Raw genomic sequence first — 16,234 nt, forward strand, 5'->3', positions numbered from 1 at the left:
AGCTAAAATAGTGTCGAAAAATAAAGAAATCTCTGACCAGACTATAATCACAATTTATTTTCTTTTTTTTAACAATCAAAATATTTTACATTCATGAAACATTAGACACATCCATCACATCATACATATATAAATATATAAATGAATAATCTTTTAATTATGATGGCCTCTATTCTCACAACAATTATTTGAACAGAACACTCTTTCTGAAACATTGTAAAACAAAATTTAAAAAGTAGAACGATCATGAATCACAAAATATTTTGAAGGGGGAAAAAACTAAATGTAAAAGGTAGCATGAGTCTTGTCTGAACGCATTTCAGTGGTTTTAACTGTTCTTATGAATTTTAGTGAAGAGGAAGACATTCATAAAAATATCCCAATTTTAAACAATTTTGAGGTATTCAGAATTCAAAACCACTGAACAAGCATTGACGATCAGTGCCATATCGCCCTTGTGACAACTTCTTCCCTAATTCAAAATATGATTTATACGTACAGTAGATGATATTAACTTATTTATATTGTAGCAGTAGTGATGGTAAGAAATAAATCTGTTCCCAAAACATCTGGAATTACTTTGGATACGGCTATTACAAACTCCTCCCGTGTCAAGAGGAGCTTTACAAACATGTTTTATTTATGGCCATCACATTCAACTTTTGAATCAGGCACAGAATGTGAAAAAAAATAATAAGTTATATGATGTTAGATGTCGGATTTTTGCACACTGGGACAGTCAAGTTGAGGGTAATGGTGTATTTCAATGTTAACAGTGAATCTTACTATTACACACATTACTGTAACAGAATAATCTGTATAATCTGCAGACAGAAATATTGCTGGAAAAAATAATTACAATATTTTTTGTTTATTCACCTGCTGATAAAAGTTGCTACAGAGAAATTAATGTAGGCGTATATATATATTGCACAGCAACAATAAAAGAACAATTACTAAAAATAAGATTTTAAACAAAAATAAACATGGGGTACAGCATGCGTATAGTGTTACAAAAACACATATTAAACTTCATTTTTAAAATAATGCTGTCATAAACAGACAAAACGATTGTGCTGAACTTAAGAGGCTTAAAGGCCCGTTCACAGCGAGAACGATAAGATATTGACGTACATATAAAAATCATTCAAAAACTATAAAAGAATAGCAGAGTCCACACCAATATCCTAAATCCTTGTCCTTGTGGGGACATTTTTTGGTCCCTATCAGGAAAACTGTCATGTTTTTTTAAACTGTAAAAATGCAGAAAGTTTTCTGTGATGGGTAGGTTAGTGTGTGAGTGTGTTTGTGATGAAATATGTAGCCTATGTATATACAAGTAGATGTATAAGACCACCCAGAGTATGAATACATTTTGAATAAATTTAGAACAAAAGTTAATGAATCATGATTTGTTCATGAAAACATTCGTACACAAATTTGTGCGTATGCACAATAAGAGAATGAGACCATGGGCCCTATCTTGCACCCAGCGCAATTGACTTTGTTCACCGACGCATGTATCATTCCTATTTTGCACCCGACACACAGCGGACTTTTCCCTCCACAGACGCACGTCGGTAAATTAGGGAATGAACTTGCGCTCCCGGGGGCGGTTCAGCGAAAAGAGGAGGCGTGTTCCGGCGCAAACGTTCCCTGGTGCTATTTTGCAGTTTCAGAAAACAATTCCTCCACACACCAGGAGAAACCTCGTCTAAAGTCAGTGGTGTGTTATTCAGAGGCTATTTTAAGGGCGCATGCTTGGCCATAATGTAGCGTGTGCACAACACACACACACTTTGCTTCTCTCATCTACACAGACGCAGCACTTCACATTTTTAGAAAACCATACATAATTACAAGGAAAAATATTCCACACGAGGGAAATCGTTGTTGTGTCCATGAAGATGTGAAAAAATAGGCATAAATCGAGCTTACACATTTACCCAAATTATTATACGCCTGTTTAACCGAAGCTAATCTGGGTGTGTTTCTCCATCCCCAATGTCACTCTCTGTGTTTTACGGCCCTGACGAGAACGTCGGTCTCCTCGGCTGTGAACCGCTCCTGGCGTGCGTCTGGCAAATCCGCCGTTATAATAGCAATCCGCCATGGAACAAGCGCGCCTGCTCTTAAAGGGAATGTGAGATGAGCTCTGATTGGTTTATTTCACGTTACGCCCAAACCACACCTATGAGTAATGAAGCGACTTCAGACCAACACATTTTAGATTTGCGTCGGGCGCAAGAGTCATTTATCCCGCCGGTATAATAGCAACAGCGCCGAGATCTGCCCATAAAGTTACTTGCGTTTCGCGCTTGATACTTGCGTTTCAGATCGTTAAAATAGGGCCCCTAGAGTCATTGCATTAGATATAATAAATAAATAAAAACATCACACCAAATATCATTTACAATCTTTAAAGCAAAACATCTCACTATAAGGTTTTAAATGATAAATCAATACTGTTGGAAATGAAGACAACTTTCTGTTTGCAAAACGTCATGTCCATATATGTGATGATCTGACTTCATACGTTCACTAAAATAACACAGTTATCAGTTGCCTACAGTAAATGTTATTGCACAGATTTCTCAGAAAATACATAACCTGGTTTGATATTTTCTTATCAAATGCATTGAAATTCATTCATTTTACAGAAAGTGTTTTCCCGGCCAGTTACATTGTGACAAATTCGACGTGTTTCTGCTTCCTGGTCAGTCGCCGAGTTGCCGAGTCTCTGGATGTTTGTAAAGCCTCTGCACTTGCAGCACAGGACAGTGTGGAGTCGCATTCGCAGCTCTTCCACTGTTCACCGCGTCCTCGCGCCGTAGAGCCGATCTCCCTGACGCCGACACAGGAGCGACTCCTTTCCCCCGGCCTTCTCTTCTTCACATCGCACACACCGGCTGCTGTGGCCCGGTCAGGATTGCACGTGAATCCCGCCGGATTGCGAATGTTCCCGGCGGCCTGCATGCGCCTCCAGTGGCTGCTCTCGCTCAGAGGATCGCTGAGTCTGTGCTCCCGGGATCTGTGTCTCGACTCCGTCGGATGAGCTCTGCTTTCACTGCTGCTGCGTTTCGGCAAACCTGAGGCCTGACGCTTCTTCTCCAGGAGTGTGTGGTGATGGAAGGCATGAGAGCGGCACGATCCGTTCAAGATGAGATACTGGCTCTGGCATTGTGGACAAGTGCAGCTTGAAAGCTGACGGGTGGCTAAAGAGGAGAGTAACGCTAAAGGGAACGCCCGCTGACACTGGAGGATACATTTCGGAGAGCTGAGGCTGAGATGAGAAGACGAGTGGCGAACTTTAGGCATCGGGGTGTTGGATTTGCTACTGTCTTCTTGGACACTTTGGATCTGATGCCATTCAATCTGCAGTAGCCGGTCCAAGTATCTCTCGAGCTTCCCGACGGGCTTGGGCCGAGGAACGCTCTTGCCGTCGGTGTTCAAGTACACTGCTAACTGCTTCAGACTCCAAGAATTGAAAGGAGGTGGTAAGAAATCGGGATAGGATCCTCTGAACTTGTCCTGTGCAGGTCTGGAGGTCTGAAAGTCCGACGGATCGATGACTTCTGCTCGCAGGTCGAGGTCAGGCGGAGAGATTTCAGCAGGAAACACTGAATATCGCTCAGAATCTGAGAGGTCGCTGGCGCTGTCCTCTTCTCTGGGTTTACTTTGCAGCGTGCAGCCTTCATCTTCGTCTTCTCTCTGCTCTTTCACAGGCCTTACGCTTAAGCTTTTACCTCTGCCACCATTGCTAATCTCTTTTGCACCATTGCTGTTTTGTTTTTGTCGCCTCTCCTTTTGTCCATTTTTGGAAGTCGCGTGAGATTTGATCTTGGAGTTGTGTTGCCTTGAGGAACCAAAAGTCAAGTCTTAGAAAATGATATAACATCTGGACACACTTTGTTTTAAAGTGTTCATGTATTGACATGAATAATACACATGTTCTTGTTAGGGGTTAAACGGATTGTTGTTGATCCGTGATCCGTACGCACGCATGTTTACGCATCATTAAAGTTTAACCACCATAGTCTTATGCAAGTTTATAATTTGCACGTGTTTTGTCTTGCTAGATTGCACATTCAGTCGATTTTAAACCATTCCAGTGCTAGAAGAGGCAAAAAAGAATTTAATTCGGTACTTTCAGAGAGCGCACAAACTCCGAACTGATTCCTCTTTCGCGTCTTCATGCACTTGGATGGACAAATACACACAAAATTATGTCAAAATACCAGTCTTGGCAAGTATTCTCGTAAACACAGTTTGTTATGTCTCAAGAGAAAGAGAACAAGAGAAGCATGTGCATCATTATAATGGATCTGTGCATTCGGTTTTAAAGTGACAGTACCCTATAAACACATGCTGTTGTCTATATGTCATTAATGTTAATCACACTACACTACACAGATTTAACATAGATTAATCTATATTAAATGTATACAGTGAACATAGTGTTATTTTACTTTTAATTATTACATTTCTGTACCTAAAAATCAATACTACCGTTTGATTTGTGTATTTGTTCTTATTTTTTACTCACTTGCCTTTAATAATGTTTGAACTTTATTAGTTAGGCTAGTAGTTTTTAATGTGGTATTGGAGTACCTACTTAAAGTGTGCTTTAAGTAATAAATGGAAAGCAAAGTTACCCATCCCCAAAATTAATTTTTTTCTTTCTGATCCGAAAAAATTATCCGATCCGAGACTCAAAAACCGTAATATGATCCGAACCGTGAGTTTTGTGGTCCGTTGAACCACTAGTTCTTGTCTTATTATAATAATTAATTCTAGTAACATGTAGACTGTAAAATACAACATTTATTGATCAATGTGCCATATCTAACCTGTGTGTGGTGTTCGCCATGATCAACATTGTGTCAGGTCTTGTCCTTCTTAACCTTTGCTGAGAGTCCTGTAGACACAAATGGAAAAAAGCACTTATACTTCACATGATGTGTTTAATATCTATTGGTATGTGATTCCATTAAAGTGCCCCAAATACGGATCCAAATACAGTGTCTAAGCCCCGCCTTTCCGAGATCATGCTCTGCTCTGATTGGTCAGATAGTCTGTTGTGATTGGTTGACCTCTACAGCTTGTGTTGGAAACCAAATGCCCGTCATTATATCTGAATTTCAGCTCTTCCTCAGCACTTGATACACAGTGATACGAACAGAATTGATGGTGTCAGTTTTACCGTAGCAATCTCATCCTTTAGAAGTGTATCAATGGCCCTGTTTTGACCTGGTATTAAGAAGCGTTTTGGTGGATCGGATCACAAGTAGATGAGGGAGACAGGTTCCTGTTTCTTCTGTCTGCTCACTTCTGTCCTGATTTCTTCGAGGGGAGGGTCTATGGGCGGGTAAATGCATGTTTTTTATCAGATCTTTCGATCTAATGGGCAAAATAAGCTTGTTCAATTCACATTTGAATAGGTGACTGGAGACAACGGAAAACGTACTTTCGTTTCTACTCTGACACGCTGAGTGTGTGTTAGAAATCAGGAATGGTGAGAGAACATTGTGCTTGGTACGTTTTCCATCTTCAAACCAAACTTGGGTCTCCAGGCGACAAAATCCAATGCACTACTCATAAAGTTTACGCATTCGGTCAGAGAAGACAGTCTTTTGTGGCTGTTTGAACACATGAGCGTTTACACTATGAAAGCAATCCGGTCGAATGCGTTTTCAACTACCTCTGGAAAGTGGCTGAAAGTGGACAAGCTCAAAACGTTTTACACCCCGTTTACACCTGCATTTAGTGTCGACTCTTGTAATGCGATCAACCAAAATGTTTCTTAATACCAGCTGTAAACAGGGCCAAAGTGGATTTGCTTTGTCAGCAGAAAACAGCGTCTTCTCCACATGAACAACACGATCCAAACTCTTCCAGTCTCAGATACACTACAGTGTTTGAGGGTCAAAGTAGACGTTGTTCACGGCAGCCAATGAAGAACATAGACTGGCATTATGCAAATCTGTTACAGACCTACGCAGATTCAGCAGGAAGTGAGACTGGAGTTACTGACGACGACTCGTTTCAGTTCAGAATCGGTTTTCTTTTTAGCCACTTTTCCACTGTCGAGCCAGTGCTAACATCGTGCCGAGGCCAAAATCAAGCTGCGATTCCACTGTCAACAACAGTTATTATACGAGTTAATTTGAGTATATGTAATTTATGACATAAGTGTGTGCATTTTTAAGAAGTCCAGTATCAGCAAGAACACAGATGAAACATGAAACCAAATAAATGCATGATTATAATAATATATGATTAGTCATGTGACTAATAGCCTAACTCAGTTTATCTGCACTTTGCAGACCTTTTACATTCACAAATAGTTCTATTACACACTACATGAAAAGTGTGTGGTGAATTTAATTGCATCAAATTGCATTAAATAGAATTATTATAATATTATTATATAATTATTATATAAGTTTACACACAAATACTTACAGGTTCAGATGACAGGCTGATGCCACTATTCGGTGGTGGATGCAAAGGCACCTTTGTGGTTTTCTTGCTTTCAATGAAAAAGTGAGGTTGGTCAAGATCAGAAATAAATGGATGATTGCTGAAGTACAGCCCATACATTCAAAATCACCAAGAATGGGGTTAAAAATGTAAAGATGTTTTGTTTATCCAAGCTATTTCGTCACAAATGGATGACCTGGCAGTGGCAGGTAAATAAAACATTGACCTGAATTTAATTTACAGTTAGCCTATTTATTCTTCTTACCTTGCTGCATGCCCCAAAGCTTTAGTTTTTGTTTTATCTGAAGAACGAAGCTTATTCTTACTGTTGTGGACAGTGCTCTCCTGTAAGACTGTTCCCATCACTCTCCTAAACGGATGAATTCTCGTGTATTAAAGCCACGGAGTCTTTTGATTGGAAGGCTCGTCCATTTTTTTCTCGTTCATGTGAGGTTTACTCCCACTGTCCCTTTAATCCTCTGTGCATCTGTCCCGTTCTGTAGTGAATAATTCAGCACAACACCGGATCAGCCTGAGCCCGTGTGTAATGAGATTCATCGGTCAGATTAGGCGTTCTCGATTCTGTCTCGTGCACTGATCTAATCGATATGCGGTTAATAGTCTGAATCCTGTGAATGAGGATTTACGCAGGCGTGTTTCCCAGATGTGAGGATGCTGAAGGGCGCATTGTTGTGTGGGAAATGTAGTTAAACAGTGTCACAGGATCAGGGTCGCTGTAGTCTACACGATACTGTAAATATGTGGACGAAAACGAGCGACGCGACAAAAATACAACCCGAAGCGCGATAGTGACTATAGTTCTAGTTCTCGTGAATGGAGATCGACGCTATGCATTGTTTATACAGGCTACATGCAGGACGTGAGAATCTCATGTAGGCTCCAGTCTAATAATAATCGTTGGTGTGGTAGTTTCGACTACTCCTCCTATGAGATCAGTTAAATGTCATAGGCGCTTGATCTCTGCGTATATTATTACAGACACTCTGGGTGCAGAGGTCTTTTCCACCTTAAAATTATAATATGTTGTGTGTTTATTAATCTTTCCGAGGTCATTCTTCGTAAAGTTGCCGTAAGAGGTAAGAATCTGTTGCCAGATCTAGAGATTTACATTGAACATCTTGATTATATAGGCCTATATATATATATATATATATATATATATATATATATATATATATATATATATATATATATATATATATATATATATATATATATATAAGAGACCTGTCAACTTTGCTTGGGCTACTAGCCTAAATCAGAAGTAGGCTCGTTGTAACACACATGGTTTTAAAACTTTCCATACATGCTAGCATGACGAAACTTAGTGGATATTTACTAGTTGCCATAACAACACTATATATATATATATATTTTAAAATGCGTCAAAATTAAAAATATGTCTGGAAGATATCACTGAACATTTAAGCATAGCAAGTAGGCTACAAGTACATTTCTTACTGAAGTTAATTTTTCATCTCAGTTTTTAAAATCAGACAAATCTGATATTATTTTAATCTTGTTATTTAGCCTAACAGTTGAGATAGGCTACAGTAGTTCTTTAATGCAGATATAACCAGCAGTAGACACTAGCCGGGTTTAAATCCCAGATGTGCTGGTGGGGCATGTTGTCACACTGTGTTCCAATGTGCCCCTATTACAACTATGATATTCTATACTTTTATGAATTTTATTGAGGAAAAAGGTGAATAAAGACTGAGGGCCCTATTTTAATGATCTAAGTGCATGGTCTAAAGCGCAGGGCACAAGTTCACTTAGGGTGTGTCCGAATACACTTTTGCTAGTTTAACAACGGGAAAAATGCTCGGCACTCCCGGCGCATGGTCTAAAAGGGTTGTCCCTATACTCTTAATGAGTAATGGGTGTGTTTTGGGATTTACGTGCGTTAAACCAATCAGAGTCTCATCTCCCATTCCCTTTAAATGCCAGTTGCGCTCACGCCATGGTGGATTCGCTATTTACATGATGGAATTTGATAGTGGAAAGACCGAACGTCTCCAGAGCGCAAACGGATCTGCTCGTGCGCGAGGTTAAAGTGCGCAAGCAGAACATCTACGGGACAAACCGGATTCTCCATATCTTTATGTACACAATAATAATCTTTTACAATGTAATCCTTTTATTCAAAATATTTGGCATGTTAGTGTGCTGCTGTGCGTCCCTGTGTGTGTAATAAGCAGAGTGTATGAGCGTTGTGGACCTGCCTATAGGCGCATATTACTAACGCGCTCTTTAAAGGTATAACGGAGGATTTTCTTTTTCCGGGTGGATCATCAAAACTATTGGTCCTCCTAAGTGTCAATCATTCTGGTGATATGTTTACGTAAGGCTGTCGTACGTGCTCGTGCACACGATTCATACGATGGCGTGCACTCAAAACACAGGTTGGGCTTCCCACTGATGCCTCAGTCGTGAAGTTTCTACTTGACAGGTAAAGTTTGGCATGCTTTTTAGAGAAATCCATTTAAAATCACTGCTAGTAAAAGTTAATGTAAGCTATGATTAGCTCGTGCATGCTCTCTCGTGCACACGTTTAATAGGCGTTCCCTCTCGGGAGCAGGTAGAGTGTTGCGCATGTGCATTTTTTCAAAAAGTGGAGAGGGCGGTTCTTTTCTAAAATTCGGGAAAATCCTCCGCTATACCTTTAAATAACAAAAAATAAAATATTGCACCATTGACTTTAGACCAGGTTTCAGTTGGTCAATGGCTCAGTCTATTTTAAGTTCCTCAAAATAGCAATGCACCAACAATGTGCCAGAACACACCTCGTTTTCAGACCAGCAGCCCATGGGCGCACAAATAGGCGCAAATGCATTTGCTATTTAAACAATGTGGCCGCAGGACATGAAAATGAAAACTGCATCGGGCTGAAACTAGCAAAAAACACTTGCGTCGCGCCTGGCACTGCATTGCGCCGGGTGTAAGATAGGGCCCTGAGAGTCAATATTCAGAAACTATTAATTATTATTAGCCTATGTTTTGAACTATACTGTAGCCTATAGCTGTGTTTTGTGGTGTGTTTGTTGCCACTAAAAAAATACTTTATTTTTAATTATTAAAAAAATTGCTTTATTTTGAAAAAGTTAATAATTGGATTTTATTGACAAAATATTTTAGTTTGTCTTGTATATTTTTTTATTAGATCAGATCACATTTTAATCTGTCATATGGTGGTCATGTTACAAACCTATGGGGCATGTTGTCACATTTCACTTCCATTCTTTCGGGGTAAATCAAGAAAAAAAGTATACACTGTATTAATGAAACAAAACCACATAATTGTAGACTGTGAAATTAATGTTGAAAAAAATAAATACTCTGAACCCCAAGTGAATTTACACAAACTGAGAAAGTCAAAAAGTGTTAGGTTGTGCCCCGCTCTCCCCTAAGCGTTACATGTTACGCGTTTATGTTTTTAGGCTTTAGTATTAGGTGAACATTAGCCTGGCAAGCCAGACCTACATCAAGATGTTAGCTCTGGCAACTCACTAGCCTAGAAATCTAGACGCACCCTAGCGGCAGCAAAATTTATTTTGCAGCCAGGGTAGTCTAGCAACTCTCCATTGACTTTCGGAGCTGTAAAAACCTAAATTGGGTCAGGCCAATCACATCGTGTATAGAGTAGGCGGGGCAGGCTTAACATAATGACGACAGAGTTGCAACGGTTCCCTGCTACTTGAAAACAAAGAAGAGTTGCTGCTTCTGGCGAACAGCCAAGTCAAGTCAAGTCAAGTCATCTTCATTTATATTGCGCTTTTAACAATGTAGATTGTTTCAAAGCAGCTTTACAGAGATAAACGTATAATTTAAGGTAACAGAGATTGTTTTGGCTTTATAGCGGTTCTTTAATAAAGTTATTTTCCAGCTAAAGTTAGTTTTGATTGATTCGCCTCCGTCGCAACGATCATTTGTTATTAGATTAGGGGCCGCTAAGACGACACCATTCTCTCAACACAAACTTTAAATGCGAACCTGTGAGAAACGCTGATGGCGTTCACATGCGCATTAAGAATTGGTTCTATAGTTATGTGCGTTTGAATATATGTGCACAGGTTTGGAATTCCCTACAAACCAAGCCTAAACAAAGTACTGGTGTTTCCTTATAATTTTGATACAGAATTTTATATTATTTTATCAATTCGGGGTAGATACGCAAATTGAGTTTCCCCGACGACGCTTTATCTGTAGAGTGGTAAAGGGATCCTCCATAGGGAGAGACTAGTTGGCACTTCAGCACTGCGTTGATCAGTCTTTCGAATCGGCTTTGGCCGCGACTCTGGAGGACTTGGAGTTACGTTTTTCTTTGAGAAAAGAGCAAAGAACGGCACTTAAGTCATTCTTAAAAAAGGAAGATGTGTTCGTAGTTTTGCCGGTCAGATTCAAAAGTTGAATCTATCAACTAATGTTAGCTCCGCTGTTGGGAAAACGCTCTGGTTGGGAATTTGAGGGACAGCCATTTATCCCGCCCCTCGGATTGAGCCGTGTCTATGGAGAGTTGCCAGACCTAACATCTTGATGTAGGTCTGGCTTGCCAGGCTAGCAACTCACCATTGTCAGGGCTCAATCCGAGGGCCGGGATAAACGGCTGTCTTTCAAATTTGCTCTGCACTCAATAGGACAGCGCTACAACCAACCAGAGCGTTTTCCTTCCCAACAGCGGAGCTAGTTGATAGATTAAACTTTTTCCGTATCTGGCCGGCAAAACTACGAACACATCTTCCTGTTTTAAGAATGACTTCAGTGCCGTTCTTTGTTCTTTTCTCAAAGAAAAGCAAGTCCTTCAGAGTCGCGGCCAAAGCCGTAAGGCCGCTGTTCGCCAGCAGCTCTTCTTTGTTTTCAAGTAGCAGGGAATTCACGCGGAACCGTCGCAACTCTGCCGTCATTATGTAAAGTCCGACCGACTCTATACACAATGTGATTGGCCTGACTAGAGTTTGTTTTTTCCAGCTCGAAAGTCAACGGAGAGTTGCTAGACGACACTGGCTGCAAAATAAATTTTGCTGCCGCTACGGTGCGTCTAGATTTCTAGGCTAGGTGAATATAGCATAATGAAGAAATTATTAGGCTAGTGTGTCCAAAAAGGATTTAGACACTTTATGGCAAAGTTGGAAAAAAAATAATTCTGAATGTCTTGTCTTTACATTAACATAAAGTTTGCCATTATTTTGGCAAAAATGACATGTAACCAAATTCAAGGTTATTTTGGTTAGAAGTGTGTTACTCATAGCCGGACAAAATCAGGTCTATAGTTAACCTAGATGGTGAAATGACTTGAAATTGCTTGCTGGGAAGCGATCGATAGATTTAATCTGCGCGATGTACTGCAAATTTTCTGTGATTTTCCCCTTAGTTGGTCAAAACAAAAGTGGATGTTACTTACTTGTTCAGAGGACATTTTCTGGTGTTGTAAATTCTTATGTTGGTCATACTTCCAAAAGTATAATCTGGGATTGCGAATGCCAGTAACCATACCGTACACACAACCCGCGTAATGTTGATAATTCCACAAATAACTGCAATTGCAGATTTCGAACAGAGATGGCGACAAAGAGGAAAAACTACGGACTGCAGCTTTAACTTAATATTACTCAGTACTTATAATTACACTGTTAAGACATCTTCAAATAAAGTGTAACTGAAAATTTAAATTATAAAACAGAAGTCCGTATTTGTACACTTTATAGTTGTCAAAAAAGAGTGGTCAATAGTTTGCAGAAATGCCTAAAAAATATTTGCATTCTGGAAAGCTGCTTCTTGGCAAGTACAGCAACACTCATATATTTTCACCTGTGACTTATACGTGAAACTACATAACTTGTGTATTACATATCTTCTTACATATTCTCCTTTTGCTCATAGTAAGCACAGTGAGAATGGAGTCTCATCCGCATGGATCTGGACCTGCCTTGCAGTTCACAAGCGTTTTTAATGAAACATCAAGACCTGTCAAGAGCTTTCACCTTCCGAACATCTCCAACTCACTTCCACACAGGACCCCGGTGGCAATACGACCCCCGAGCCCAAACCCAGCTCCTGCTCAGTGTCCCGTGGGCCGTCGCAGGCCGTCCTGCGAGCCGGAGCCGAAGCCCATCATGAGGAGACGTGCGAGATCCCTCTCGTCCTCCGCAGACGCGCACTCGTGCAGGAACATGCAGGTCCGCTTCGTGGACTCCCTAGGGCTCGAGCTGGAAGATGTGAAGTTCTTCACGGCCAGCGAGGATCCGCGAGTGCCGGTCCACGTCATCACGAGACTTATGGCCAGTTCTGAGCTCGCATCCAGGAAAAAGCTGGAGCTGGAGCTTCCTTACTTCCAACCGGCCTTCCCTGATAATATAAGTGCCGAGTCTGGATTCCTCGAGCGCTTGATCCAGCAGAGAGTTTCCCTGGAGCAGATGTTTTACTCCGAGATGGGGATTATAGGAACTGTGCAGGTGCTGAATCTGGCGTTTGAGAAAGAGGTGACGGTGATCTACTCGTTCACAGACTGGAAGAGCCGTGCGGAGAGTAAAGCGAGCTGGATCTCCACTGTCCACAGAGACGGGTCTGATCCGGAGTCTGATGTGTTTCGTTTTCGCCTGCCTGTCCCTCCGTTCATCATGACTCCCGGAGCCGTGCTGCAGTTCGCCATCCGCTTCCGGGTCGCAGGATCCGAGTACTGGGACAATAATGCTGGATGTAATTATAAACTGACCTGCCAGACGTATAAATTAACGGTGCCTAGAGAGTGTGAAGATAGTTTGGTGCATTTCGTTTGACTCTCACCTCGTTGCATTGAGACATAAACTTACACATCATCTGATGGATCTCTTATAGAGCCACGCGTTTGCACAAGCATGCGAAGTTGGAAGTTATCATTAAAGGAGTAGTTCACTTCAGAATTTAGATTTCCTGATAATTCACTCTCCCCCACGTCATCCAAGATGTTCATGTCTTTCTTTCTTCACTGGAAAAGAAATGAAGGTTTTTGAGGAAAACACTCCAGGATTGTTCTCCATATAGTGTCTTCAATGGGGTCCAACGGGTTCAAGGTCCAAATGTGAGTTTCAGTGCAGCTTCAAAGTCTCGACACGATCCAGCCGAGGAATAAGAGTCTTAACTAGACAAACCAGTGGACATTTATAAAAAGAAAAAAAACATTTATATACTTTTGAACCACAAATGCTCGTCTTGCACTAGCTCCGCGATACGTACCGGTAATCATGTTGAAAGGTCACGCGTGACGTGCGGGAAATACCGACCTAGTGTTTACAAAGCGAACGTGCAAAGACTAAGTCAAACGCCATTTGGAAAAATAATAATAAATAAAAGCTTAAACAACGATGTCGGACGATTTTGAAGTTTTTCACACTACTTTACATTTTCTGCATATGTCAGGTTACCGTCAACCTGATTACGTAATGCATCGCAAAGCTTGCGCAAGATGAACATTTGTGGATAAAAGTATATAAATGTTTATTTTTTAATAAAATGATAGATGGTTTGTCTAGATAAGACTCTTATTCCTCGGCTGGATCGTGTCAAGACTTTTAAGATGCACTGAAACTCACATAGACGTCACTATATGGAGAAAAATCCTGGAATGTTTTCCTCAAAAACCTTCATTTCTTTTCGAATGAAGAAAGAAAGACATGAACATCTTGGATGACATGGGGGAGAGTAAATTATCAGAAAATTTTAATTCTGAAGTGAACTACTCCATTAAAATGGCTCTAATTTCAGGACTGACTACCACCCAAGAACAATTAGCTGATCGCTTCAGTTTTTTTATTGCAGGAGACTTTTGTCTTTAATTGTCTCTTCAAAAATAGAACAAACTTCATGCACATTCTTCCAATTCCTTTAGAACTCAGAGCTCGTCCGCGAGCGCTATTTTAATCATTAACATCTCTTTGAGTCGGTCTTGTTGTGTGTGATTGATTGTCTTGCATGAGTTCTAAACATTTATTTGGATTATATGACAACACTTTACAGTAAGGTTCCATTTGTTAACATTAGTTAACATGAACTAACAATGAGCCATGCAGCAGATAACGTTAATTTCAACAATTACTAATACATTCTTTAAAATCAAAACTTGTATCTGCTAACGCACGGTGAACTAACACAAACACTGAACAATTGTGGTTTAATAAATGTTGTAAAAAAAATATATATTGCTCATATTGCATTAATGTTAACTCAACTCAACTCATCTCAGAGTTTATTTATAAAGCACTTTCAAAACCAAAAAAAAAAAAAAAACGAACCAAAGTGCAATACATAAATAGCATATAACTCTAAAAATCAAACAAACATAACAATAAGGCACAACACCAATAAATCGTCCATCGTATAGCAAATCACTTACATTTACAGCATCAGACCTAATCTAACTCCCAAAGCCTGATAAAAGTGTTGCCAATTATTCAATGAGGTTTTGTACATTTTTTCTGTTGTGTCTAACATCTTTTCCAGGTGTGATGTGCAATAGACAATAAAGTGATCATGTAATGCACAAGCTGACTTGGCAAGTTATTGTATAATGCGCTTATCTTTATTCGATTCCGATGTTACTCGTTTCACCCCATGCAGCGAAACAAGGTTATTTATGCTCTTAAATTTTGCATATCTAGAGAAGGATACATTTGAGTGATCATTGTTTATGTGACTCTTGCATTGACCTTTGCCCGACAGAGATTTGTGTCTCAGTAAATGGCATCTGAGGAAGGCCATCAATGCGCTTCTGAATCTACAGCTGGAAGAGCACATGATGGAAACGAGAGGTCAGGTCTAAAAATATACATCGTCTTTAAACCAATAACAACACTACTGTAAGTGCACCTTTGACACATAACCGGACAGTTGCAGTGCATATCTGACATTCTTTATTTGATGTAGGTTGTGTTTTGCAATATATCTTAATTAAACAAAAGCTATATCTAGAGTTATTGTCCTTGAATAAATGTTATACTTCATTTTTATTTATTTCATTTCTTTAATTGTATGAGAATGAATAGTTGTGGAGGAGGTTGTTGATCCTCAAAGAAAGCATCTCTGGTTTTAAGCACTTCTGTGAGTGAACACTAGGTGGCGCTGTGAATCAGCAATTCTTCAACATGTGATTAAAAAAGGCCGATAAAGGCAGACCGATGTCCACAACTCCTCAGAACAGTCATTTTGTTTCTTGTTTAGTTTAGTTGGCTTTGTTTTTTTTAATCTGAATATCAATGTTGGATAATGTGCAATATTACATATTCATAGGTACTACTTATTATGTGTATTTTTTTAATTATTTTTTTATAGATAACTATGACAAACTGTGACCTTATTGGTCAGCTTATGTGTGTGAAATAAATGGACCCTTTTCACATTTCCGGGGTTCTCAGAAGCGGACGTCGTCATAGTTGGGTAGTTGAACTGGAGACGACAGCAAATATCATTTTTGTATTTTCATCTGCAAGAAAGATCCGCGTTTCAATGCCCTGACAGAGAGATATTAACCTGTTCTTCAGTGGCTCAGGCGTCCAGTTTTTCCAATGAAAGGAGGCTGACCCAGTTTAGGAGCTAATTTTTTATGCATGAGCTTTAAATGCCTTCATTAATATTAATCATTCCGTGCAAATAACTAGATTGTAAGCGCATATAAAAGAGGAGGTTAGATGCAGATCTCATTATATTCAGGAGGGATTGTAAATTGATGATAGCAGTGAAAAGGTTTATGGCTGAGAAC

At 39.9% G+C, this 16,234-nt stretch overlaps 2 protein-coding genes across 4 annotated transcripts; one reads left to right on the top strand and one right to left on the bottom strand.

The window, feature by feature from the left end:
- Positions 1-40: 40 nt before the first annotated feature.
- On the bottom strand, positions 41-6,886 carry fam217bb (family with sequence similarity 217 member Bb). 3 transcript variants are annotated; one of them, XM_079856675.1, is made up of 4 exons: positions 6,749-6,886; positions 6,466-6,532; positions 4,851-4,918; positions 41-3,856 (listed from the first exon to the last, which is right to left on the bottom strand). In XM_079856675.1, exons 1-4 carry the CDS (start codon positions 6,844-6,846, stop codon positions 2,680-2,682), a joined length of 1,410 nt encoding a protein of 469 aa, XP_079712801.1. In that variant the 5' UTR covers positions 6,847-6,886; the 3' UTR covers positions 41-2,679. The 3 variants fall into 3 exon arrangements, with proteins under 3 accessions (XP_079712801.1, XP_079712802.1, XP_079712803.1); XM_079856676.1 differs by having other exon boundaries at positions 6,466-6,528; positions 6,749-6,871; XM_079856677.1 differs by lacking the exons at positions 6,466-6,532; positions 6,749-6,886 and adding an exon at positions 5,204-5,296.
- Positions 6,887-7,459: 573 nt separating this feature from the next.
- On the top strand, positions 7,460-15,358 carry ppp1r3db (protein phosphatase 1, regulatory subunit 3Db). The gene is made up of 2 exons (XM_079856678.1): positions 7,460-7,580; positions 12,385-15,358. Exon 2 carries the CDS (start codon positions 12,399-12,401, stop codon positions 13,278-13,280), a length of 882 nt encoding a protein of 293 aa, XP_079712804.1. The 5' UTR covers positions 7,460-7,580; positions 12,385-12,398; the 3' UTR covers positions 13,281-15,358.
- The last annotated feature ends 876 nt before the right edge of the window (positions 15,359-16,234 follow it).

This window comes from Squalius cephalus, assembly GCF_949319135.1.
Source record: "Squalius cephalus genome assembly, chromosome: 22".
Taxonomy (NCBI): domain Eukaryota; kingdom Metazoa; phylum Chordata; class Actinopteri; order Cypriniformes; family Leuciscidae; genus Squalius; species Squalius cephalus.

What these genes read in the sequence shown, in the direction of transcription:
- fam217bb (XM_079856675.1), bottom strand. Translation starts at nt 6,846, where the DNA reads ATGGGAACAGTCTTACAGGAGAGCACTGTCCACAACAGTAAGAATAAG. An exon ending in GCTTTGGGGCATGCAGCAAG is followed by an intron (nt 6,533 to 6,748) that starts GTAAGAAGAATA and finishes TTTCATTGAAAG; the next exon opens with CAAGAAAACCACAAAGGTGC. An exon ending in TCAGCCTGTCATCTGAACCT is followed by an intron (nt 4,919 to 6,465) that starts GTAAGTATTTGT and finishes TTGTGTCTACAG; the next exon opens with GACTCTCAGCAAAGGTTAAG.
- ppp1r3db (XM_079856678.1), top strand. Translation starts at nt 12,399, where the DNA reads ATGGAGTCTCATCCGCATGGATCTGGACCTGCCTTGCAGTTCACAAGC.